The 27,937-nt window shown below is 41.0% G+C and overlaps 1 protein-coding gene across 1 annotated transcript in view; it reads right to left on the reverse strand.

Moving 5' to 3' along the window:
• LNPK (lunapark, ER junction formation factor) overlaps window positions 1–27,937 on the reverse strand; it is an 85,884-nt gene that overhangs the window by 31,534 nt on the left and 26,413 nt on the right. Inside the window, exons 2-6 of the mRNA XM_073577422.1 lie at window positions 16,989–17,067; window positions 16,301–16,342; window positions 14,549–14,736; window positions 11,685–11,743; window positions 10,377–10,417 (exon numbers count right to left, since the gene is read on the reverse strand). Of these exons, the coding sequence (XP_073433523.1) occupies window positions 10,377–10,417; window positions 11,685–11,743; window positions 14,549–14,736; window positions 16,301–16,342; window positions 16,989–17,015 (357 nt within the window). The 5' untranslated portion in view covers window positions 17,016–17,067. The remainder of the gene's footprint in view (window positions 1–10,376; window positions 10,418–11,684; window positions 11,744–14,548; window positions 14,737–16,300; window positions 16,343–16,988; window positions 17,068–27,937) is intronic.

The raw sequence follows: 27,937 nt of genomic DNA on the forward strand, positions 1-27,937 counted from the left end.
TGTATCCCAATGAGCAGCGAATCGGCAAGATGCATATAAGAAAACAACCTTTCTCCCTTCAACCAAGAATCTGAATATTGCTGTTAATGCATCCTGTGTATCCTACAGAGCAGCTAAAAGGAAGAGGACATGGCTGTTTGTAAAAGGTTTAATCAGCTATTAGGAGGACACAGCCGCTTGTAACATGTAGTAAGAGACTCAGATTAACTCATTTCACAAAATAGGTCGGGTTGCGAAATAAAAAACAAAAAAAGTATTGGTCTTATTAATATTATGCAACTTTTTGGCTACTTCTACAGAAATGCATTCATAAACTTCTTGTCCTTCACGTAAAAAAAAAAAAAAAAAATATATTAACCTTTTCCCATCATTCCAGTTTTGACAAAGAAACTTAATGCACATATTTACAAAAGGGAAATGTGGCAAACTGCACACACTACAACGCGCAAGCACCACGATAGGTTTCCCCCAACAATGCAAAAGATACATCCCCAAAACTAAAATGCTGAGGGCTTGATTCATAATTTGCATTTTTTTTCTTTTAAGTTTAATTTTTTTTTTATCTTGTGGCATTTGCCAATTTTTAATTTTTTTTTTGCGTAAAATTCAAAATGGAGAGCCCAACTCAATTTTTGCTGAAGGTATGTTCCCACGGTCAGTAAATGCTGCCGGATGGGCGCTGCGTACATCCGCAGCGGCCAGATGTTACAGCATAGTGGATGGGATTTCAAGAAATCCCATCTCCACTATGAATGCACCGGCACCCGCGGCTTCCCTGTGGACACAGACATGCAGCGCGTCTTTCCAGCCCGCAGAATGTCTATTTATCTTGTGGAGATGCGAGTCTCCGCAAGATAAATATCACCAGTAAAATGCATAGGACGCGATGATTCCGTACGGTTCAATGAACACATGCGGAATCCCCTGCGTTCAAAATCCAGCAGTGCTTTGGGCGGAGCGGACATGTACTGCGTCCAAAGTGTTGCCGGTTTCTGACCGTGTGGATGTAGCCTGATCGTTGATGCGTTTTCAATGGGCACAGTGGAGAAAGTTGTTGACAGATCTGATAAAAATTAAAATACTGTATCTGGCATTCATCTGTTGGAGAGTCAGAAGACCCCGATACATATAATATAATCAGTCACACAATGTATATGGGGTACATAACCCACTGTGATTAATACTTGTTAAGTGTGAGCACATTATAACCATGTTTGAACCAGAAAAATATTCACAATAATTATGTAGAATATAGGCCATTTCCAGAAATCATGCCTACTCTACAGGCACCTCACGTAATACAGAGCAGTGTTCCTTTCTCAGATCTTTCGTTACTTCAGCTCTTTAAAAGAAAAATGCTAGAAATGTATCGCTGGTATTTAACGGCTTTATTGCAAGGAAACACCAAATGTTGCTAATTGTTTACATATAATGAGGAGAATAATTACATGCAGCAACTTCAATAATGAAATCTGCAAAAATCTATCAGCCATCATTATCGGAAGTTATTAGACATGACAGCAAATGACAGGCAATTCCTCAGATTTATTTCCTCCTACCATTTAATGCTATTAATTTAAAGAAGGTCGTTAGCCAAGCGCTTTGCTGAATAAAGGCTCGGTGCCAATTAACTGCTGTCAGCATCGATTGTAGATTATTTATTAGCAGAAGCAATTAGCTTGCTCCAAATGCTGTGAAAACTCAATAAGAGGAAAACATTTCTAAAAACTTGCCTGCTTGTCTTTAAAGGTTAAAGCTTCATTTTCAGCGGGTGCGGAAAAAAAAAATATTTTGCTAGACTCCAAGAAGCTGTGAATGAAGTTTCTCCATCCTATTCTCAATCCAATATATACAGTACCATAAATATTAGCAGCTTCTATCACAGTTAAAAATGAATGGATTCAATGGTACCTTGGCAGTGGAGAACTTCAAGGGAATCAGTCACCAGGTATTCCATAATAAATATATATATTCCACCACCTTTCCAGCAGTTATGCAACCTGCATATAAGCCACCAACCCCTTTGACAGATCCACAAAAAAAAAAAAAAAAAAAAAGAAAAACCATAATCGGCTCATACATTGCTAGTCTTGCTCAGCACCTCCTCTCTCCCTGCAATCACAGTCCTCCTTCATGTGGATAATGCGTCCTGTGTCATCCACACATCGCCCCCAGTCTCGGTCCTGCGCAAGTGCACTTTGGTCTGATTTCAGCAGGGCGGAGCAAAGTATTGTAATGTGCCTGTGCCATGTACTATAATTCAAACATTGACACCTGTTTTGTGTTTTGGAGACACTCCTGGTTTTGGTATACAAATACTGATCAAAAAAATTGACATGTGAACGAGTCTTAAGAGGTGGTGACCTTGGTATATATTGAGAAAAACCTAGTGACAGGTTCCCTTTAAAAGTTTGCTGCAACTAAAATAGAAGGTATAAAGCTTACAAGGGTCAAAGAGGAAATCTACAAGTGATCTTGTAAAGAACAGTGTGTTAGTCATCTTACCCCTTGTACATTCGCCAATATTTTCATATTCATCTGATTATACATGTAGACAGACATAACTGACATGAATAAACGCTGCACATCTTAATTTTTATTAAATCAGATGCCCTAGGTTCCCATGTAGCATCGCCGCAGCAGGGATCCACAATATCTCCAGTAGCAGTTACCTCTGCAGATAAAGTTTTGAAGGAGCTGCACAACTCACCCTTTACAGGAAAGAACCCTGCTGCTAAAACAACTTACGGGATCAAATCCTTAAAAGTGAGGTTTAATTGCTGTAAAATAAAAAGGCTTCATGGTGCCCTAAAAAGTCCAGCAAGTGCCCAGGCCGTCTCTTAAAGATGATTCAAATACAGGATCAGTTCATCACAGGTTCAGAGCTTGCTCAGGAATGGCAGCAGGCAGGTAGCAGTACATCTGCATGCAGTGAGGTAAAGGCTTTTGGAGGCAGTCAGGTTTCTAGAAGAGCAGCAAAGCAGCCACGTCTCAAAGAAAAAGAAAAAAAAAAATCATGGACAGACTGACTTCCTGCAGAAAGTACAAGTATAGGAAGTCAGAGGACTAAAGGTAAAGTTTTTTTTTCTCTGATGAAGCCCCCTTCAGACCTTTTGGGACATTTGTACGAATGATTGTCTGAAGAAAAGTTGAGGGCTGCCACAAGCCCTGTGTCATAAGAATATAAAGCATACTGAGGCCATTCATGTGGTGTTGCTTTTTATCCCAGGAGTGAACTCATTTTCAATTTTGCCTAAGAACATGGCTATTAATAAAAAATGGGATCTAAACATCCTCAAAGAGCATCTCTCAGTGATCCAGGAGCAATTTGGTGATTAACAATGCTTTTTTCCAGAATGATGGAGACCATGTCACAAGGCAAAAGTGATAATGCAGTGGCTCGGCAAACAAAACATTAAAATTTTGGGTCTATGGCCAAGAAACGTCCCAAATTTCCATCCCATTGAGCAGCTTTAGTCAATCCTCAAAAAGTGTTTGGACAAACTAACCCAGAAATTGTGATAAACACCAAGCACTGGATGTAAAGGTACTGTCACACTAAGCGATATCGCTAGCAATATCGCTATAACTTGTGACGTTATAGCGATATTGCTAGTGACATCGCTGTGTGTGATACTTACCTACGACCCGCTCCCCCGCTGGTTATCGCTGATCGCGCAAGAACGTCCAGGACTGTTTCTCGTCGTCAGTTTCCTGCGGCGCTTCCTGTGGAGAGACGAGCGTGGAGCCGGGCGGGAGGACGCAGGATCGCCTAGTGTGACAGGTAAGTAGCGACCTCCGTCCCCAGCGATGTCGCTGGTGAGATCTGCCTGTGTGGCAGCTCACTAGCGACCACTTAGCGATGTACCAGCGATCCTGACAGCGTTATATCGCTGGTCGGGATCGCTGGTACATCGCTAAGTGTGACAGTACCTTAAGAGAGGGGCTCAGTAGTCAGGAGTTGGCCCAGAAGCAGAAATCCCGCTGCCAGGGGCAAGAGGGCAAAAGTCTTGAAAAATAATGGTCCACATAAATTTGGTGTATTTGTCAATAAAAGTTTAAAGAGTTATGAAATTTTTGATAACCATTTCAGTACCCATAGAAACATCTGACTACAAGAGCTAAAACAACTGAAGCAGCAAACTTTGTGAAAAACAGAATTAGTGTCAGTCTTAACTCTTTAGCCACCTCTGTATTGTACACTATTCTTTTCCTCTCTTTAGGTTCCATTAATAGCTTTGGATTAAAAAGGAAAAAAAAACAAAAAACCTTAAACTGCTTTAAAGCTTAAATTTTAAAGTAATCCTGACTATTACACAACATTACGCTTTGGCTGATGGTGCCTGCATTCTGTACGTCGAGAACAGAACAAGCTACGGAAAGACATCTTGGGGCCGGCTTATCTCCAGAAGTTATTTTAAAAAAAAAAAAAAAAAAGGGAGAAAAAAAATTGGGGATTTAAAAGTGCCCAATTCTAATGTCCCCTGGCATCTTCTGTCGGGGCAGATTTTAGAGCTCACCGTACACATCAGATCAAACTTTCAGAATTGTATGGGTAAGGATGTATAATTGGAATTTTGTCATATAGGACTTTTAGGTTTATGTCAAAAGTGTGAAAATTAGCATGGCTTCAAGAGTCTCTGAAGGTATGAAAATGTAGTTATAGCCTAGATCAGGTAAGAGGAGGTGGGTCCTCTGAAAAAGAAGAAAAGGAGAGAGAAAAAAAAAACGAGAGACACACCCCAAAAACACTTGATGCTAGATGATTAAACCACAACATTCTACTATTCCATATACAAAAAGCCATAACAAAAGGCCATGTTATGTTGCCATTTCCTTATAGGTACAGTGGGGAAAAAAAGTATCTAGTCAGAAGTTCTCCCACTTAAGATGAGAGAGGCCTGTAATTGACATCATAGGTAGACCACAACTATGAGAGTCAAAATGAGAAAACAAATCCAGAAAATCACCTTGTCTGATTTGGCAAGATTTATTTTGCAAATTATGGTGGATAATAAGTTTGGTCATTAACAAAAGTTCATCTCAATATTTTGTGATATATCCTTTGTTGCCAATGACAGAAGTCAAACGTTTTCTGTAAGTCTTCACAAGGTTGGCACACACTGTCGGTGGCATGTTGGCCCATCCTCCATGTGCATCTCCTCTAGAGCAGTGATTTTTTTTGGGCCTGTCGCTGGGCAACAGACTTTCAAATCCCTCCAAAGGTTTTCTATGGGGTTGAGATCTGGAGACTGGCTAGGCCACTCCAGGACCTTCATATGCTTCTTATGAAGCCACTACTTTGTTGCCCTTGCGGTGTGTGCTTGGGATCATTATCATTCTGAAAGACCCATCCATATTTCATCTTCAATGCCCTTGCTGATGGACGGGGAGGTTTGCACTCAAAATCTCACGATACATGGCCCCATTCATTCTTTCATATACACAGATCAGTCTTCCTGGTCCCTTTGCAGAGAAACAGCCCCAAAGCATGATGTTGCCACCCCCATGTTTCACAGTAGGTATGGTGTTCTTTGGATGCAACTCAGCATTCTCCTACAAACATGACGAGTTTTGTTTCTACCAATCAGTTCTAGTTTGCCATATAGTCTGATGGAACCATTCTCCCAATACTCTTCTGGATAATCCAAATACTCTCTAGCAAACTTCAGACGGGCCCGGACATGTACTGGCTTAAGCAGGGGGACACATCTGTCACTGCAGGATCTGAGTCCCTGGCGGCGTAGTGTGTTACTGATGGTAGTAGCCTTTGTTACAGTGGTCCCAGCTGTAGGCAGGCCATTCACTAGGTTCCCCTGTGTGGTTCTGGGATTTTTGCTCACCATTCTTGTGATCATTTTGCCTAGCCAGTCTCCAGATCTCAACTCCATAGAAAACCTTTGGAGGGATTTGAAAGTCCGTGTTGCCCAACGACAGGCCCCAAAAAAAAAAAAAAAAAAAAAATCACTGCTCTAGAGGAGATATGCGTGGAGAATGGGCCAACATACCACAGACACTGTGTGCCAACCTTGAGAAGGCTTACAGAAAACGTTTGACCTCTGTCATTGCCAACAAAGGATATATAACAAAATATTGAGATTAACTTTTGTTAATGACCACATACTTATTTTCCACCATAATTTGCTAAATAAATCTTGCCAAATCAGACAAGGTGATTTTCCGGATTTGTTTTCTCATTTTGACTCTCATAGTTGTGGTCTACCCATGATGTCAATTACAGGCTTCTCTAATCTTTTTAAGTGGGAGAACTTGCACAATTGGTGGTTGACTAAATACTTTTTCCCCCACTGTACATAGGCATTGTTCAGTTCAGTTGAACAATCACTTTGTATCATAGGGTGCAGACAAATCGGGTGTCATTTTTGTATCTTCTCAGCAACCAACGCCAGAACTACCACTTTGTTATGGAGTCAATTTGCTGACTAAATAATACAGTAGTCCGTTTCTGATAACCACTTTTGGGGGGTTTCCAATATATAAGTCCTCCAAAGTCACTTTAAAACTGAATAGGTTACTAAAAAAAAAAATAAAGTATTGTATATTTCCTTTAAAAAAAAAAAAAAATGAAAAATCGTCGCTACATTTTTAAACCTAAGAAAATATAAGGTAATTTTACAAACGTAAAGCAGACATAAGGTAAATGTTATCTGTTCATTTTTTTGTGTGGTACGACTATCTGGATTATAAATATGAACTCTCAAAGTTTGAAAATTGCTGATTTTTTTAAAATTTGTCAAAATATCTGATATTTTTAGGAATAAATGCAAAAGTTATTGACCTAAATTTACTTTTACCATAAAGTACAAAGCGTCACGAAAAAAACAAATCTCATAATCACTGGGATATGTTGGGATATACACTGGTATTTATTTACGATACGTTCACTGCATTAGGCTAGACAAAAAAAATGGCAAGTGATTCATGAAACTTTTGTGATGCAGTTATCGCATGTGTATTTAAAGGTGTAATTGGTCATAAAAAAATGTTATTCATCTGTAAAAGCCATGTGGGCCATAACTTTTCAAAGAAATGACAATTCATGGTAAAATGTACATGGATTTCCTGCACATTTTACCTTATACCAAACTCCAGTAAAATGGGAAAGTATCAATCTCAGAATTGTAATGCTAGTCAAACTGCACAGAAAAAAAAAAAAAAAAAAACAATAATTCATTCTATGAGATTTTAAATTTGAGCTTAAGATAAGGTGCTCTCTACTGGCACATATAGCATAAGGTCCTGGATATGGTTTGGACAAGAGATCGTCAAGCCCAGACCGATGAACGGCCACAGTTGCTGCCGAAAATTCCTGTAACATTGGCGTTGTTGTTCCCTCACGTTGAGGATGGGGGTGGGGGGGATTTTTGAGTCCTGTACTTTATTAGCAGCACTTGGATCAAATTACTTTTAACTGGTGGGTTCACCATGACATTTTATTATATTTGCCGACCTTTTCATGTATAGAAAAAACACTGATGGTTTAAAAAAGTAAAAAAAAAAAAAAAAAAAGTTACATGTCGTGACATAACAGTATCCTCCCATTTCTAGGGAATGTAGCACCAAAAAGAAAGCATGGAGAGATACAAACCAAAAAAGTGACAGGAAGACCCCCTACAAAATGGTGTACGGGAGCAGCCTTGTAGAGTTACTTAAGCGCGATTCCTGTCGTTCGTGCACATTTCCCGGTATATGAAGATGTGATTTGACATCATCCCTTACCGCCAAACTGTGCTGGGCAACCGCCATAAAAGTACAATATGGGTCCCCTTGGTATCACAAATGACCACATATAAAGTGATTTTCCCACTGAATACATTATGACCTATCTAGAGTATAACATCACTGGGGATCTGAACAATCCTGTGAACAAGCACAGATTACATACAGGAACAAAAGGCACCGTTACACTGTCGCAGTGGCGATAAAAGTAACCCAACTCAACCTCTATGCACACAAATCCCACCATTACCGACAATTTTTTATTTATGTTTCTTAAGGGAACCTGTCGGCAGGATTGTGCCGAGTACCCTACAGACAGTGTCAGGTCAGCACCATTATAATAATTGATACCTTGGTCAACAAAATCTGTCTTGTTGTTGAACTGAAAACTACAAATAAAGATTAAAGGCGGCCTGGGGGGGGTCTTTATGTGGTGACCTGCTTACATATGCATCTGTATAGCTTATGACAGGTCACTGATCCTTCAGTGACCTACCCCCTATTTTACATAGTGTACATATTATAGTTTTTGAAAATAAATAAATAAGTACATTCATCATGCAGGCGCCAGTGCTGTAGCATGATAAAAAATGTCTTCCTCAAAATGTTGCCGTAGTAGCACAATTCGGAACAAAATAGATGCGCCGGCGCCATTTTGTTAGAGGGGAAAAAAAAAAATGTCTCCACCAAGATGGTGCCAGCGACACCTGCGTCGTAGCATTTATCGGATGACCAATAAACATCGCTAAATAAACAAAATTTGGATATTATAGATCCGATCATGCTACAGCGCAGGTGCAGCCTACATGATTAATGTAATTTTTTTTCAAAACAACAAGATATACATGTTTGCATCAAGTGCATATAAAGGTGTGGCCTTTCTTATGAGCTGGGCATTATTGATGTGGTCTCCTTTTATTGTGTCCACTAGTTGGGCTCAGTCCATCTCAGTCCGTATCTACATGCATGTCACTTCACAAAACAGTAAAGGTTCTTAATTTTATAGAGTTAGGACCATCCGAATTACGACTGCTGTGACAAGGCGAGATGGCCTTCGCTTTTTTTTTTTTTTTTTTTTATAAAAGAACATGTTAACTAAGTACTGTATATTATTTTCATGGACTAGGATATTAATTTACTGCAGTTTAATCACTACGTATGTTTCTCAGTTCATACCTTTTTTAAAATATACAGCATCTAAAATAGGGGGCAGGTCACTGAGGGATCAGTGACCTGTCATAAGCCATACAGATGCATATGTAAGCAGAGGGTCATATAAAAGACCCCCCCCTTCCCCACAGGCTGCCCCCCGCCCCCCCAACACACACACCATGAAGCACAAAAATCCCATTAACTAAAAACTACAAGTGACCACAAGATGGATTTCATCAACCAAGGTGTCATTTTAATCAGTATAACTGCGCCAACCTGACACTGTCTGTAGGTTAGTCGGAAAAATCCTGCTGACAGGTTCACTTTAAGAAGCAATCCAATCACTTGGACCCGAACTTTATCACAGCTCCATCCATTCCCTCTGTGGCTACCGAAGCACTGCGCTCTTTTTTTCCAGCAGCCTATAGAGAATGAACAGAGCGACTGTCAAGCATCCAACCTGCTGCTCCATTTTGTACCAGGTATTAAAGTGCCCCATATAATATAAAAATACCCCCACTGATCGGCAGAATGGGGTCTCAGTGGTCAGACCCCAATCAGTAACTTTATCAACTATTAGGGTTGTACAGAGAATACAGGTTAAGCACAAAGTCTGCAATACAAGAAAACCATTAAACTGCACAGAGCTATAATGAATTCCAGATTAGAAACTTGAATTTACACATCTACACGCATTACCCAAGTGGGTGACTGGGTGTAAGCTTTATCCCCTTAGTGTTACATGACGAATTAGTACGACCATGGAGCGGGCTTAGGAACGGAGCTCGATGCACAAAGGCCAGATGCCGGTTGGTAACTTAATAAATATCACTGTCAGTGATGGTAGGATTGAGGCGCAGTAATCTGGTCCAGGCACTCAAAATTCCCACAAGACACAATCATAGTCTGCTAAAGGTTAATCATGGCTGACAGTCCCAACCGCTGCTATGTTGGTTCTCCTGTGAAGTCCTGCCATAGACTATACAGGGGGTCATAATATTTTTTTTTACTGAAAGGTAAGTAAATAAAATAAAATGTTATGGAACTTTGAAAAAAGTGAGGAAAAAGTGAAAATGCAAGCAGCCTCTGTAAGGGGTTAATTTATTGAGATGCATTTTAAATTATAAAAATAACAATTACACACAATTTCTTATCAATAGAAATATAATACTAAGGAAAAAATCAGGAAAAAAAAAAATAATTGAAACCATTCATCTAGGAAATCTGTTAGAAGACGTCCAAAATAAATTTCACAGGGTCTACCTGTTTCTTTCCCTGAAAATGCCATCCTTATATTTATTGTACATTTTCTGCAAATTGTTTTGTAAAATACTACAAAGTATGGAAAATACTTCAAATAATTACGCCTGTACGACCATCTGATACTACCTAATATTTGATAGCTTGGTACCTATCAGGTGACATAAATTCTGGATTTTACAGTAAAATACAAAGTTTTTAGCAATTTAAAGTCTACTACTCACTATTTTTTTCTTCTGTGCTTTTAAGACTTCGAGTGCATCATCTAAAAAAAAAGTATAAAAGGGTTCAGTTAATTTGCTGTCGGGCTGTGATATTTATGTTGTAAACTCAAGTTATTTGTAGATTTTAATTTTCCCTCGAATGACTTGCAATTTACAACAGGACTAGTTAAACCAAGAGACTGGACTCCATGGAAATCATCAGACTCCTGTGCTCCGCTATGCACAAATATGGAAGCATAAAAACAAATGTGGAGAAAAAAAAAGTCAGCTTATCCCTACTCTCTAGACCTCCAACTATATCGAACATTATCTAGGCAAGACCCCAAAATGACTAAGAAATATGATCTGGCTGACTGACCATGGAATGATTGGAGAGTAATGACAGATGTGGTTATTGCATCTCAGACTCTGGTAATGATGTGGGATTTGCAAGCACAATAGTCCTGACAATGATGCAAACACAAAGGCACTTCTGTAAAGGCGTCACTGCGGCAAACCACACCAAAATCTAAAACAATTAAAACATGGCCTGGTCTGACATCGTGATTTTGTAGTTGGCACAGCCAAAATTATTCAGGCTAGTCATGGTGATGTAATATTGTACATAATATGACCATTTTCAGGAAAGCCATGAGCAGGTTTTGCTATGTAATCCAAGAGCAGCATGAAGTAGGGGCAGACCGCCAGATACCAGCAATGTGTCACTTACTAGGCTGTGTGCTGTGTTTAATCAACAGGAGATTATCACTCCAGGACTAGATGTCACATGTAAGGCAGTCAGGACAATGTTTTCCCCACCTCCACCACATATTGGCAGCTTGATGACAATGTACACAGGAAGCTACCAGGTGTGTGGGCGGGGTTATACACAACAGTATTCTGACCACTGGTACATCTAGAGCAGAGAAACTGATTGATTCCATCAAAACAGGAGCAAGTAGCACAGTACGTGACACATTGCTGGAATCAGGATCTCTGCCCCTACATGCTGCTCTCAGATTCCATTGTCCACCATGCACACAGTCTCTTTCAAGTCTAATGGAGCCTTGCATAAATGTCACAAACTCTTAGCATCATTGCTGAAAATTGAGGTTTCTTCACAGCCACAGGCCATCTGACCTCTATAGCCAGTAGAATAATGGAGCATGGCAAAAAGCAAGTGATATCTCAAGCTACATAGATTTCAAAAGAAAAATCAAATTGTTCTAGTGAAAAGTCAACAGATCTTACAACAAACACTCATTTGGATGTAGTATAGGGGGCAATTTTAGCGGTCCATCATATACAAGAAATGGGAATGGAACTTACTATTTCTTTCTGTACGCTTGGAGAACCATATAATCAGTAGCGTTCTAGTAAACCATATTCTGTGAGGAAAATGCAAAATTAATCAAAAAGTATGAAAAAAAAAAAAAAAAAAAAAAAAAAGGACAATAGCTTTGTCTATGATATTGCAACAACCAATTGCAAACAAAAAACAAAGCTGGAGCGCTCGGACTATGACTAGAGTACATTTATATACTACCAGTAGTGATGAGCGAGCCTGCTCAGATAAGGTTATCTCAGCATGCTCATGTGCTAATAAGAGTGTCTGCGGATTGCTTGCCTGCATGTCTAATGGTTGTTCGATAGCTGCAACACATCATGCAGGGATTGCTGGTTTGTTTTGAAATCCCTGCATGTGATGCGGCTGTTGAACATCCCCGAGACATGCAAGCACAGAGACTTGAGCACAGTATTCAAGCACGCTGAAGATACTCTATTAGGACATGTGTGCTCGGATAACACCTTATCTCAGCACGCACATCACCAATTACCATCCTAAAAATAAATCTATATCTTTAAAATTAGAACAGTGTCACACTTCCTCCTCCCCCTTTCCTGTCCCCTCCTTCCCCCCCCTACTATTAACCCCTTAGTGACAGAGCCAAATTTTTTGAATCTGACCAGTGCCAGTTTATGTGGTAATAACTATGGAACGCCTACACAAATCCCAGTGATTTTGATAATTGTTTTTTTGTGACACATACTTTATGATAATGGTAAATTTAGGTTGATATGTTTTGTATTTCTTTATAAAAAAATTAAAAAAAAAACAAATTTGAGAAAAATGTACAAAACTTAGCAATTTTCAAACTTTGAATGATTATCCCTTTAATTCAGATAATTATTAATGTTTTGCTATGGTATGACTAACATTTCCCACATGTCTGCTTTACATCAGCACCATTTTTTTAAAATGTTATTTTATTTTTTTAGCATTTTAGGAGGTTTAAAAGTGTAGCAGTAATTTTTCATTTTTTATAGGAAATTTACAAAACCTATTTTTTTATGGACCTATCCATGTTTGAAGTGACTTTGGGAGTCCCATATATTGGGAAACCCCCAAAAGTGATACCATTTTAAAAACAGCACCCCCTGACACATTGAAAACTGCTGTCAGGTAGTTTATTAACTCTTCAGGTCATTTTCAGGAATTAATACAAAGTGGCATGACAGAAATGAAAATGTGTATTTTTACCACCTAAATGCCGCCAACTTCTGAACAGGTTACAACAGCCGTCAGACTCTAAGGCCGCTATTTGCTCATAAATTGCCATGGCAAACATCAGGACCACAGAAGAATCATGATCTGAGGTCACCAATTGGGATAAAGAGGAAGCCTCCACACTCAGTTAACCATTTATATGATGTAGTCACTATTGATAGCAGCATCTAAGAGAGTCAACAGATTTAGACGGTGCAAACACTGATCGTGGATGATGCAGCAAGTTGTCAGCTATAGTGTATAGCTGACAACTGCTGGATTGTCACCTGTATGGGGAGGCTGTTCTCTTCCATCTCAGGTCATCGGTGGTCATTAAGGGGTTAATATCCAGCTGTGAAACACTTTTGTCATTACTGTATGGTTTTAAAATTTGTCAATAAAAATATTGGAAAAGAACAGTGTCACACTGTACTCATATTTCAGATTCAGTATGTAGCACTACATTGCACACATAACATGCCAAAAAGAAAAAGGTCTATTGTTCTGGCTCTACACGCTAGCTAAAAGTGGAGCAACCCAAGAGGGAGACCTTCCACTATCCATTAACATAGGAAACCCAAACACGTGGGCAGTAGTAGCACATTTATAAAACATCTGGTATCTAAACCTAATCTGGACCATTAGATTTCTCTAATAAGCTGTCAACTAAAGTGAAAATTCTTTTTAGGGTATGTGCACACGTTGCAGAATCGTCGGCACAGAATCTGCACCTCTTGGCAGAAAGCGCTGGCCAAAATGCTTGCTGATTTCATGCGGAATTGATGCGAATTTCTTGCGGATTGTCACGCGTTTTTTGATGTGCGGATTTGCCTTAATGTATAGTCAATGGGTGCAGAAACGCTGCGTTTTTGCACAAAGAATTGACATGCTGCGGGAAAAGAAACCGCGCAGATTTTTCCACAGCATGTGCACAGCAATTCTCAAATTAAGAGTTTTTTTATTTGTTTTCTTAACACACTGGCACACAGCAGCTGTAATTTGTGCAGCATTCTTGAAAAGGCACACTAATAAGACTTTTCATCAAGACCCAAGAGCTAAATCGGGGCCATAACGTCTGGTTCTGCAGTTCTGTCACAACTTGGATTTTTACAAATGAGGGGGGAGGGGTGAGAGCGGAAAGATCTACTGTATTTTCACCAACAGATATGCATTCATAACTTTAGGCCATGTGCACACGCTGCGGTTCTGCTGCAGTTTTGGCCCTGCAGAACTGCAGCAGTTCAGCAGACATGGTACTTTACCATGTTAGCCTATGGGTTTTCAAAACCGCAGTGCTCACACTGCGTTTTTTTACCTGCGGAAAAGCTGCATTTTTTTTCCGCAGCATGTCAATTGTTTCTGCAGATTCTGCTGCGGTTTCACACCTTTAACATAGTAGAGGTGTGAAACCGCAGGGCAAAATCGCAGGCCAAACCGCAGGTCACTTTACCTGCGGTTTTACCTGCGTTTCCGCGGGAAAAAACCCGCAGCAGAATCCGCAGCGGGTGCACATACCCTTAATGTGCATTTTATATTGAAGACAAAAAAGTAGTCACCAATATCTAAATATTGCATACATGCTTTGATTTAATAATTTAACAAAAAACAAAATGCAGTGAAAGGAAAAAGATGCTGAAGTACTTACATTACTGGGAAAAGCAAAAAAGGAATAATTATTAGCAGTCTTGCTGTCAACCCATTAGGAAGGTACCACAGGTAAACTATGAAACACGTGAGAAGGTACGCCAATACAGAATAGAGAAGCAGTCTTCCAACCCAAACTTTTCGCAGTTTTTGGTTTTTATCCTGGAATTCTTCTAATGACTGAATCTCCTAAAAGTTAAATAAATTAATTTAAAAAAAAAAAAAAAAAGAAGGACATGTATTGCCCTGTCATCTATGATAATAAATAAGGGTATTCATGTGTAACAATTCATGACTCCATCAGCAGCCAGTATCTGTATACGTCCAATACAAAGTGCTACCTAAGTGCATGGAGAGTGGTGAAAACAGATGAAAGAAGAAACCAGGAGGAAAGTGTAAAAAGGGAGAACTGGTAAAGGTTATATTAGGCTAGTTTCACACTAGCGTCGTCGGGCGCAGCGCAGCGCCGCGCCGCTTAGCTCCTCCCCGGCCATTCCCCCTCCGGTCAGCTCCTCCTAGGATCGCATGACACTGCATGCGATCAGCGTACCATATATTTAGCGTTGGGTACGCTGACCGTGTGCTGGTCTGACTTTGCTGGCGCTGCGCCCAGCGCACAAAAACGCGCTGTTGCATTTTTGTGCGCTGGGCGCCAAAAAGGTGCAGCGACAGCAAAATCAGACCAGCGCACGGTCAGCGTACCCAACGCTAAATATACGGTACACTGATCGCATGCAATGTCATACGATCCTAGGAGGAGCTGACCGGAGGGGGCGCACCCAGGGGCGGAGCTAGTGTGAAACTAGCCTTAGTGATGTAAAGTTATAAGCCTGTCCAAAAAGAGAAGTATTTAGGGCACGATTCAAACTGTAGTCACAGAATTAACCTGACTGTCTGGGAAGTGCATTTGAAAGAACTGGTACAGCTTGAGAAAAAACTCGAGACAGGAGTGAAATTTGGGCTATAACCCCCACTAATTGTATACCAGAGATAAAAAGTAAAGTAAGAGTGGCCAAAACTTGCCAATTTGGACAGGACCAACTGACAACTAAATTTGGAGCGTGACACTAACAATAATTCCACCTAGAACTAAATCAGCTAATACATTAAGGGTCTATGGTAAGGGAAATGAGGGTGGTACTCACCGTCCCATTTAAAACTCCCCTTCATACAAATTGCATAAGTCAGAGGCAGGAGAGTCCCATGTGGGGCTCAATGGATGACGGCCGTTTCATGCAATACGGGCAAAGACTATGGTAAGATAAATGAGGGTGGCACTCACCGTCCCATTTAAAAGTCCCCTTTATTCAAATTGCATAAAACATCAGAGGCAGGAGAGTCCCATGTGGAGCTCAATAGACAATGGCCGTTTCGCTCAATGAGCGCTTTTATTCGACCCGTAGAAGTGCACACTGCACGAAACGGCCGTCATCCATTGAGCTCCACATGGGACTCTCCTGCCTCTCATGTTTTATGCAATTTGAATAAAGGGGAATTTTAAATGGGACGGTGAGTGCCATCCTCATTTCTCTTACCATAGTCTTTGCCAGTATTGCACGAAACGGCCGTCATCCGTATTGTTTCATTACATTTGGGCTGGCACTCGAGAGCACGGGGATGGTGCTAATTAGCGTTTGGCTTACACAGCCAGGTGTGTTGGCCACAGGTGCTGCAGCAGTGCGGATAACTTCATCCTCTTGCTACGTATTCAATAAAAAAAAAATAACATTGGCCGATATTTAGATAATTTTACCTTTTCCATCTTCTCCAAAACTTCAACAGTGGAAGGCTTGGCCTGTCGGGGACAATGTCTTCATTATACATAGTTCCACAAACTAAAGCGCTGCAAATAAAGTATTCACACTGATATGTTCAGTCTTCATTACAATAAAGCATACTGCCCCAGGAGACAAGGCTGCAGCAGAAACTTCTTTAGCCAAAGAATTTCTCAGCATTTCTTTACTGTGTTACAACCCAATTATCATGGTTTTAGTAAATACCACATAGTCTTTCCTGCAAGTTTTAAAAGTTTGAGTAAAAGTAAGAAAATACTGGGGTGAATTTGCTCTTTCCCAAATTAACTGTGATTCCTTGGAACTCTCAAAATGCATGTAAAGTGAATGCCCACTTAAACAAAAAAATAAAAGCCAGATATGCCGACTTGTTATTTTGGTCACTGCACTTCCCCAAAGACATGCGGTAAGAAGCTATCAAAAAGTACGAATTCTAAAATGTTACCAATAAAATGGAACTATATTCCCAATCTACACAATTTATTTAATCTGGGGCTCCCACAAGCTGCCTGGCATCTTCATCCTAGAAGTCTACGAAAGTCTTTCCCCTGCTGCAATGTGTGCACGTCATATGCTGCTACATTAGAGGATCACTGTACACAATGCGTATACTGCGTCTTAGGCGACCACTTCACCTGTTACACATACCTTCCATCTGGAAAGGAGTGACCCCATATGGTAGCTGGAGATGAATCCAAATCACTATAGCTTTGAAATCCACCACACCCTAAAAAAGAATTAAGCAGACAATTTAAAGATACACTGTATTTACCAGAAATAATCCTGTCGATCAATTTTACTTTTCAAATATTAATGCAAATCTCTCAGCTGTTACGTACAGTCCTGTTTTATGGCCGCAACTAGAACCGAGATAGCAGCTGGTGGCAGATCCATGTTAAACGTCTTTGTGAAAAAGTAAACGATATAGCACTCCTGCTCCCATTAATGTTATTATCCTCTTAATATTATGCAATCATCATATTATATAGCACTATGTACATACAATTGCTCATTACCCTTCTATATAGATAATTCTTCTCTTTTCTCTGCTTAATATATAGACTCAGGAAGTCTCTTTTTCCCTGTACGAATACTCCCCCTCTTCAATTCCTGACCCAGATGGTCCTACCAGCCTTTGCTAGGGACTTTTCCATCGACTTATGACTCAAGAAGGGAAAATTGACCTCCTGTTTTTATAGAGATTAGAGGATTCAGCGTGTCAGTTTTGAAATCACATCATGCCATAGACCTAATGGAAGAGAAAAATTAGCTGGGTAGAAAGGCAAAATGAGCAATTGTAAGTAGACAGTGCTGTATAATATAACAGCAGTATATTAAGAGGATACATGTTTTGATTGAGTGCTTCTTTAAAAACACATTTAAAAGTATTAAACGTTTTACACTTGTCACCAGATTACACAATACAAACTGCATAGTAACATAGTTTTGAAGGCTGAAGGAAGACCTTATGGCCATCTAGTTCAGCCTATTTTTAGTGCAGCTGTTCTGCATTGTTGATCCTGGGGAAGGCAAAAAACCCACAGAGTAGAAGCCAATTTTCTCCATAGGGAAAAAAATTCCTTCCCCTAAGCTGGGTCAACCATATACCTATAATATTATGTTATTTGTAACCTTCTATACTGTTAATCACAAGAAAAGCATCCATTCCTTTATGAAATTCATTCAGTGAGTTGGCCATCACCACTTCCACAGGAAGAGAATTACAGAGCCTCACTGCTCTTACCATGAAGAACCCTCTTCTATGCTGGTGCTGAAATTGTCTTTCCTCCAAACGAAGAGAATGCCCCCTTGTTCTTGTCAAACAGTTCATTGGAGAGATCTCTGTATTGCCCTCTGATATACTTGTATATATATTAGGTCTCCCCTAAGTCTTCTCTTTTCTAGAGTAAATAGACCTAATTTTGATTATCTTTCTGGGTATTGTAGTGAACCAACTCCATTTATCATTTTAGTAGCCCGCCTTTGAACCCTTTCAAGTTCAGTAATGTCTTTCTTGAGCACCGGCGTCCAAAATTGCACACAATACTCCAAGTGAGGTCTGACGAGTGATTTGTACAGAGGGAGAATTATGTTTTCATCTCGTGTCCCCAGACCTCTGCTAATGCATCTCATGACCCTATTTGCTTTGGTGGCAGCTGCCTGACACTGGGCACTCCAATTTAGCATCTTATTGACTAAGATGCCTAAGTCTTTTCCATGTCTGATATCCCCAGCAGTTTCCCATTTAGTAACTAATTGTAGCATCTGTTTCTCCTTCCCATGTGCATAACCTTACACTTATTTGTGTTAAACCTCATTTGCCATTTTTCATCCCAATACTCCAATTTACTCAAATCTGTCTGTGGTTGCAAACTGTCCTCCTTTGGGTTAACTACCTTACATAGTTTTGTATCATCTGCAAATACTGATATTTTACTGTGTAAGCCATCCACTAGATCATTAATAAATATATTAAATAGTAGGGGGCCCAATACAGACCCCTGTGGTACCCCACTAGTAACCCTGGCCCAATCTGAGTATGCCCCATTAATAACCACTCTTTGTTTTCTATCACTAAGCCAGCTACCTACCCATCTACACATTTTCCCCTAGCCCAAGCTTTCTCATCTTACTTACCAATCTTTTATGTGGGACAGTGTCAAATGCTTTAGAGAAGTCGAGATAAATGACATCCAATGATTCTCCTTGGTCCATTTGAGAACTTACATCCTCATAGAAGCTGATCAGGTTAGTTTGACAGGAGCGATCCTTCATAAATCCATGTTGATATGGAGTTAAACATTTATTAACATTGAGATATTCCATAATGGTATCCCTTAGAAACCCTTCAAAAATTTTACCCCCAACAGATGTTAAGCTTACCTGCCTATAGTTTCCAGGTTCCCTTTTACACCCCTTTTTGAATATTGGTACCACATTTGCTTGTCGCCAATCAAAAGGAACAGACCCTGTTTCTATAGAGTCTTTAAATATAAGGAATAGAGGCCTGTCTATCACATTACTTAACTCCCTTAATACCCGAGGGTGAATGCCATCAGGGCCTGGTGATTTGTCAATTTTAATCTTACTAAGGCGGTTCTGCACTTCTTCCTGGGTTAGGCAGGTAATACTTAATGGGGAGTTTACATTATCACTCTGCATTTCCCCTGGCAAATCCTTTTCCTGTGTGAACACTGTTGAGAAAAAAGTATTTAATACATTTGCTTTTCCCACATCGCTCGCTATGATTTCACCCTCATTGTTCTTTAAAGGGCCGACACCATCAATTTTAATCATTTTACTGTTTATATAATTAAAGAATAGTTTGGGGTTTGTTTTACTTTCCTTAGCAATGAGTCTCTCAGTTTCCACTTTTGCTAAATGTATTTGGTTTTTTTTTTACACATTTTTTTCTCTATAACTTTTTAATGCTTCTTCATTGCCTTCTTGTTTTAGCTTCTTAAAATGCCTTGTTCTTATTTATTGCCCTTTTTACATTCTTATTTAGCCACATTGGTGTTCTCCTGTTCCTAGCCCTTTTATTTCTGTACGGTATGGCTAGCTCGCAGTGGGTGTGTAAAACTGATTTAAATATTTCCCATTTATTTTCTGTGCTCCTATTTTTGAGGAAATTGTCACCGGCACTCGGATCGGAGCATGCGGCCGCATAGCAATACATGCAGCCGACGCTCCACTCCTGAGTGCCGGCGGCAGTGCCGAGTATTAAGATGCGAGGATCGTCCGAGTTTTTCGCATGTGAGATCCCGGCCTTTTTGTAAAAAACGGATCCTATACTGTGGCTCCTTATGGCATCCAATTTTTTTTTTCACGCGTCTGGACATGAATGGGCGAGTCTCGTTCGATTTCACAAACACATTCGGTCAGTGGAAGAGAGGCAGGTGGGCGGTGGGGAAAAAAAAAAAATGAAAACCGCTCAACTTAACTGGCAAATTAACCCCTCTCTGACATTTGACGTACTATCCCATCCACGTGCCCTGGGACTTAATGCCCATGGATGGGATAGTACGTCATGTGCGATCAGCCGCGCTCACAGGGGTGGGGGGGAGCGCGGCTGATTGATTCTCACAGCTGACACCCAGCACTAATGCCATGAGCGGTCACGGACCGCTCCCGACACTTTAACCCCCGGACACTGCGATCAAACAAGATCGCAACGTTCCGAAGCCTGCAGAGGGGCTGACAGCCCCTCTACCTTTGGATCGGAGACCCCGCATCATGACACGGGGTCCTGATCGCTGCCATGGAGACCCGATGTCGTCATTTGGGTCTCCAGAGCGGAGAGACTTCCTGTCATGCGCAGCGCATGCCAGGTAGTCTCTCAGGTTAGTGCATAGAATCTGCAGCGCTGACAGCTTCTATAGCATGCAGCCTGCACAAAATGAGTGTCCCATAGTGGGGCACAGTGTAAAAGTAAGAATAAAGTAAAACATTTTTTTAGATAACTAAGAATAATTTAAAAAGTTAAAAATATTTATGCCATCAATAAATAAATATTTAAATTAAAAAAATCTGAACAAAAGTACACACTTAGCATCACCACGTCCCGACCTATAAAACTAGTTAACCCCTTTAGTGAACACCATTAAAAAAAAGCCAAAAAAACAATGCTTTATCATAGGGTTAGTATTGGGGGGGGTTTCAATTGTTTAGGCACATCAGGGGCTCTTCCAAACGCTACATGGCGTCTGATATCAATTCCAGCCAATTTTGCATTGAAAAGTCAAACGGCGCTCCTTCCCTTCCGAGCTCTCCCGTGTTCCCAAACAGTGGTTTACCTGCATATATATGGGGTATCAGCGTACTCAGGACAAATTGTATGACTTTTGGGGTCCAATTTCTCATGTTACCCTTGGTAAAATAAAACAAATTGGATCTGAAGTAAATTTTTTGTGAAAAAAAAAAGTAAAAATGTTCATTTTTTTTTTTTAAAAAAAATTTAAACATTCCAAAAATTCCTGTGAAGCGCCTGAAGGGCTAATAAACCTCTTGAGGCTATGTGCACACGTCGGGAATTCCGCACTCCCTGTCGCGGGAAATACACGAGAAATCCGCTTGCGTAATTCCCACGAAAATTACGCTTGCAAAACGCTAGTTTATCTTGCAGAATGCTAGCGTTTTCTGTAGCATCGCTTGGAAAACTGATTGACAGGTTGGTCACACTTGTCAAACATAGTGTGACCAACTTTTTACTCTTGAGGCTGCCTATTCAGCATCAGTAGTAAAAAGATAAAGTTAAAAACAATAAAAAAATCGAGTTATTCTCACCTTCCGGCGTCCCACACAGCGTCTCCAGGCCTCAGCGATGCTCCCGGCAAGTCCCGTTCCCAGCGATGCCTTGCGACAATGACCTTTGATGACGTAGAGACCGCTACGTCAAAGGACATTGTCGCAAGGCATCGCTAGGAACGGGACTTGCTGGGAGCATCGCTGAGGCCTGGGGACACCAGAAGGTGAGATTTTTTTTATTTTAATTCTATTTTTTACAGGGATATGGCACCCAGAGCCTGGAGGAGAATCTCCTCTCCTCCAGACCCTGGGTACCATCCGCACATTTTCCGCTAACTTTGCGCATGGTGGACATAGCCACATGTGGAAAGTAAGCGGAACAATGCATTCCTATGTGTGCGGAATTCACACGATTCCACAAAAAGAATGAGCCTGCTGCGTATTTTTCCGCGATGCGATTCCGCCGCAGAAAAATACGCAGCATTAGTACAGCATGTGCTGAATGCCATTGAATTCAATAGGTTGCTTATTTTATGCGTTTTTGCAGCGTTTGAGGCGAAAAATACGCGGCAAAAAACGCATAAAATACGCGGGAATTCCGGACATGTGCACATAGCCTGAATGTGGTTTTGAGCACCTTGAGGAGTGCAGTTTTTAGAATGGTGTCACTTTTGGGTATTTTCTATCATATAGACCCCTCAAAGTGACTTCAAATGTGATGTGGTCCCTAAAAAAATGGTTGTGTTAATTTTTTTGTAAAAATTAAAAATCGCTGGTCAATTTTTAACCCTTATAACTTCCTAACAAAAAAAAAAAAATGTTGGTACCAAAATTGTGCTGATGTAGACATGTGGGAAATGTTACTTATTAGGCATTTTGTGTGACATATCTGTGTGATTTAAGGGCATGAAAATTAAAAGTTGGAAAATTGCAAAATTTTTCTTGGTCCAATGGGTGTTGCGGTCCGGCGCCTCCTCTTCTTTGCTGCCAGTCGTGGCTCCGGCGCAGGCGCACTGCTCTACCCTGTGAGGGCAGAGCAGAATCCTGCAGTGCGCAGGCACCGGGAGAGGTCGGCACTTGAGCACTGCAGTATTCTGCTCTGTCCTCAACAAGGCAGAGCAGTGCGCCTGCGCCACGACAGGCAGCAAAGAGGACGTCACCGTTAGATGGGAGGCGCCGGACCGCAACACCCATCGGACCAAGACCGGACCACCCCCCGGTGAGTATAATCTAAGGGCCCCATCACACACAGCGACTCACCAGCGATCCCGACAATGATATCAACGTATCAGGATCGCTGGTGAGCTGTCAAACAGACAGCTTCACCAGCGATCAGGACCAGCGACGCCGAGCGCGCGGCGTCGCTGTGTACTTTAGTTACAAGCGTGCTGATACAGGGAGCCGGTAACTAAGGTACACAGAGCGTTTCTAAGGGACGTGCGTCACTTAGAAACCCGATGTGTACCTTAGTTACCAGCTCCCTGCATCAGCGCGCTGGTAACTAAGGTACACAGAGGGTTTCTAAGCACAGAGCAGTGCTTAGAAACCCTGCATTTACCTTAGTTACCAGCTGATCGCTGGTCTCCCGCCTGTCACACGCAGCGATGGGTGCTGGCCAGCGGGAGACCAGCGACCAAAAAAATGTCCAGGGCTTTCCTACAGCGATCAGTGATACCAGCAGGGGGGGCCGGTCGCTGATCGCTGTCACACACAGCGATCTCGCTGGTGAGATCGCTGTTACATCACAAAATTTGTGACTCAGCAGCGATCTCACTGGCAAGATCGCTATGTGTGACGGGGCCTTAACTCCTTTTTCAGGTTACATCCGGGGCTTATCTACAGCATTACAGAATGCTGTAGATAAGCCCCTGATGTAGGTGCCGGCAGCTCATAGTCGAAAAATGGGGTGACAGATTCCCTTTAAAGTTATAAAAAGGTAATCCAGCTACACGGAAATCACAATTTTTCTTTATTGGCAAGAACAGAATACATGTCAGCCAATAAGTTAACATGAAATGGCAATAAAGACGCGTTTCAGGTAGTGAAACCTTTACTACTACCTGAAACGCATTGCTTTATTACCATGACATTTTAACTTACTCGGCTGAAGTGTATCCTATTTGCAACAATGAAGAACAATTTTGTGATTTCCATGCAGCTGGATTACCCTTTTCTTGCATTTACCTACATCTAAGGCTTGTTTTCCCCACTCTTTAAAGTTGTTAACAATAGCATCATGGTTTCTGTTTTGTAACGGACCCAGAATAGAAGTGACAGATTCCCCTGACACAGGCTCCATTTACATGCTTGGTCTTTATATATCAGAGGCATATGAGGGGCGTTAATTAACCCCTTAACGACCAGCCATTTTTGGTTTTGCATTTTCATTTTTTTGCTCCTTCTTCCCAGAGCCATTACTTTTTCATTTTTTGGTCAAAATGGCCAAGTGAGTGTTTGTTTTTTGCAGGACGAGTTGTACTTTTGAACAACATCATTGATTTTACCATGTTGTATACTAGAAAATGGGGGAAAAAATTCCAAGTGCGACGAAATTGCAAAAAAATAGTGCAATTCCACACTTGTTTTTTTGTTTGTCTTTTTTACTAGGCTCACTAAATGCTAAAACTGACCTGCCATTATGATTCTACAGGTCATTACAAGTTCATAGACACCAAACATGTCTAGGTTCTTTTTTTATTTACAGTAGGTGGCGAAAAACTTTGTTAAAAAAAAAAAAAAAACACACATTGCACCATTTTCCGATACGTCTCCATTTTTCCATTTTTCGTCATCTCGGGTTGGGTGAGGGCTTATTTTTTGCATGCCGAGCTGACGTTTTTAATGATACCATTTTGGTGCAGATAGGTTCTTTTGATCGTCCGTTATTGCATTTTAATGCAATGTCATAGTGACCTAAAAACAAATGTAATTCTGACGTTTTGATTTTTTTTTTTTCCCCGCTATGCCGTTTAGCGATCAGGTTATTTTTTTTTTATATTGATAGACTAGGCAATTCTGAACGCGGCGATACCAATTATGTGTATGTTTGATTTTTTTTTTTTATTGTTTCATTTTGAATGGGGCGAAAGGCGGGTGATTTGAACTTTTAGATTTTTCTTATATTTTTAAAGCTTTTTCTTTAGCTTTTGGCATGCTTCAATAGCCTCCATGGAAGCCCGATCAGCTCTCCTACATAGACGCGATGCTCAGATTGCCTCTATGTAGCATAATTACAGACTTGCTATGAGCACCAACGAACCGGTGACCCGCGATCACGTGACGGCGTCACTGGTGGGCGTATTTCTGGCTCGATGGCCAGAATTGCGAGTTAAATGCCGCTGTCAGCGTTTGATAAATGCCGCTAACGGGTTAATAGCCGAAGGTGGATCGCGATTCCACCCGCGGCTATTCTTGGCACGTCAGCTGTTCAAAACAGCTGACATGTCCCAGGAAAGATTTGGGCTCAGTGCAGGAGCCAACACCAAAGGGAGGGAGTCCAACGTTTGGGTAAATTTACACCCAACTTCGGAAAGGTGTTAAAGATTTCCCCTGACCCACTTCTATTTATCACAGGACGTTGAAACTGCAAGTGTAAAATTATATGTCTTTATAGGTTACGTGCCATTTTGTAACTCAGAACTGATAACGGCCTTGATTTTACAGGTGCTGAAGTGGTGTGAGGTTTGATAATGGACCCAGTGGAATGCAGATTAGTCATCAATTTGTTTTACTTGAAAGGCCGCACACCAAAGAAAACGTTGGATGAGACGAGAGGTTTATGGTGATGATTCCCCATCATATGATATAGTAAAAAAAAGACTTGTCAATTCAAATGTGGTCGAACTTCAGTGCAAACAGCTCCAATTCCAGGGCAATCCCACTCTGCTATTGATGAACACACCATCCAGCAAGTGGAAGTCACCATTTTGGAAAATCGCCGCGTACCCATTCGCCACCTAGTCCAAAATGTCAAGATTAGTGCGGGGTCCATGGAAAAAATAATCCAAGACCATCTTCACATGCATAAGGTATCCACTCGCTGGGTTCACCGACTGCTCACACCATTCCAGAAGCAGGAACAAGTCAAATGCTCTCAGGCTCTATTGACAATGTTCCATGGAAACCAGGAGGACTTTTTCAACAGACTGATCACACAGGATGAAAGCTGGGTCCATCACTATGATCATCAGACGAAAGTCCAGTTGATGCACTGGAAGCATCATGACTCACCGCCTCCAAAAAAGGCACATGCCCAACTCTCAGCAAGCATGGTCATGCTCACTGTATTACTACTTCAACACAGAGGAGTATTGATGGAATTCCTAGCAAAGGATACCATGATCACTGGGGAATACAATGCTTCAATAATGAAAAAGTTTCCAGCTTCCAAATATACAAAAATGTATTCAAGGCATAAGAACAAGGATAAACAGACATGCCCCATCATAGCGGAAAGACACAGCAATGCGTATCCAACGATACGCGTTGCTGTGTCTTTCCGCTATGATGGGGCATGTCCGTTTATCCTTGTTCTTATGCCTTGAATACATTGTTGTATATTTGGAAGCTGGAAACTTTTTCATTATTGATTTACTCCACGTGTGGCTTCACGAAATATCCGAGCTTCCACGCACCACTACTAGCCAAGAAAGCAGGTGAGCTGGTTACCTCTATTGAATACAATGCTTCACTGCTGCGAAAATTGCAGGAGGCCATCAAAACCAAGAGACGTCGTATGCTCACCAAAGTATGACCACTGTCCCTTCTGCAAGACAATGCACCAGTTCAAAACTCAGATGTCACCCAAATGGAAGAATGCTCCTGTGGTTTGAAATTCTACCGCATCCCTCTTATTCACCAGACCTCGCACCATCGTACTTCCACTTCTTTCCAACAATGAAGTTATTTTTGAAGGGCAAGCATTTTCCAGATGAAGAGACTCGGATTTCCGAAGTAATGTGGCTTTTGGAGCAACATGTTGACTTCTACAAGCGAGGTGTTTACAGCTGCTTAAAGAGATGGGAGCCGTGCGTGTCCCTATGTAGCACCTATGTAGAGAAGGACTAATAACTGCTCTCAGTCCACAGGCAGGGGATCAGGGGAAATCTTTAATGAACGCCCCTCGTATGTCTGGCGTTCTCCATGGCACATGTCAGCCTATGGCTACTTTCAGGATACACTGAAAGTCTTTCTGGCAGACAGACTAAACATGCTCATATAGGAATGTATGCACACAGCCCAATATTGGAGTTTATCAGCCTTCCATTTCTTTGTGCAGAACATACTATACAAACATGACAAGGAAACAAAACGCCTGTATGAAAAGAGCACAAGAAATCCAACAATTCATGACAACTTATTATATTTGAATGGTCTGTTACATGGAGGAGGGTACCCACTTATCTTTGTTTTGGGGAGAAGTACTAGGACAGTGTCCAGAAGTAGACAGTCTGTATAAGCAAAGCAAAGATTTGCGGTTAGAAATGCCTTTTAATTATGTTAATGACTGGTGAAGGAATATCCTTTTACACTTGGACTTGTTAACAAACCGCTTATTAAGAATTGTCCAGAAACCATCACGGCATTTAGAAAACAACGTCAAACTATGAAATAACTGTCCATGAGTCACAATAACGAGAAATGCTTTCGACACACTAAGCTCATGACAAGAGAGAGAACTTGGAATGTCTCTTCCCTTCCAACAGACTTCTAAATTCACTGAAATATAACCAACGCAGGCCGAAAACGACAAACAATCTGAAACATTGGCGCTGACAGCAATGCTATCCAAGGTTTTATATATTTTTTTCTTAATTCACTGTACAAGCGCCTAATGTAGAAACCAAATTACAGGCAAGAACATTCAGTTCAGTGCTGTGGGTTTTATTAATTTGTTATAGATTATTAGATTTTTCTTACAAACTAACAGCAAAAATAACGTGAGTCAAAAAACATTCAGAAATTTATCCCATAATGCCTCTTCTACTCCAGGACACAAAGCTATAAGGTTAAGTGCACACGTGGATTTTCCTCCAGCGGATTTTTCCGCGCAGATTTGAAGAAATCCGCAGGTCAAATGACCTGCATTTTTTCTGCGGATTTCTTCCTGTTTTTGTGCGGTTTTCCGCTGCGGTTTTCCCCCTGCGGATTTGGAGAATGGAGCAGGTGGAAAACCGCACAAAAGTGACATGCTGCATTTTTTGTACCACACAAAAACCGCGCGGAAAAAAACGCAGCGTCTGCACAGCGGGTTTTTTTTTTTTAATTGATTTACATTGTACTTTAAGTCACTTTGCGGATCCGCAGCGTTTCTTTGCGGTAAAATCCGCTGCAGATCCGCATGAAAAATG

This window comes from Dendrobates tinctorius, unplaced genomic scaffold, assembly GCF_039654945.1.
Source record: "Dendrobates tinctorius isolate UK_male_01 unplaced genomic scaffold, ASM3965494v1 ptg000056l, whole genome shotgun sequence".
NCBI classification, from domain to species: Eukaryota; Metazoa; Chordata; class Amphibia; order Anura; family Dendrobatidae; genus Dendrobates; species Dendrobates tinctorius.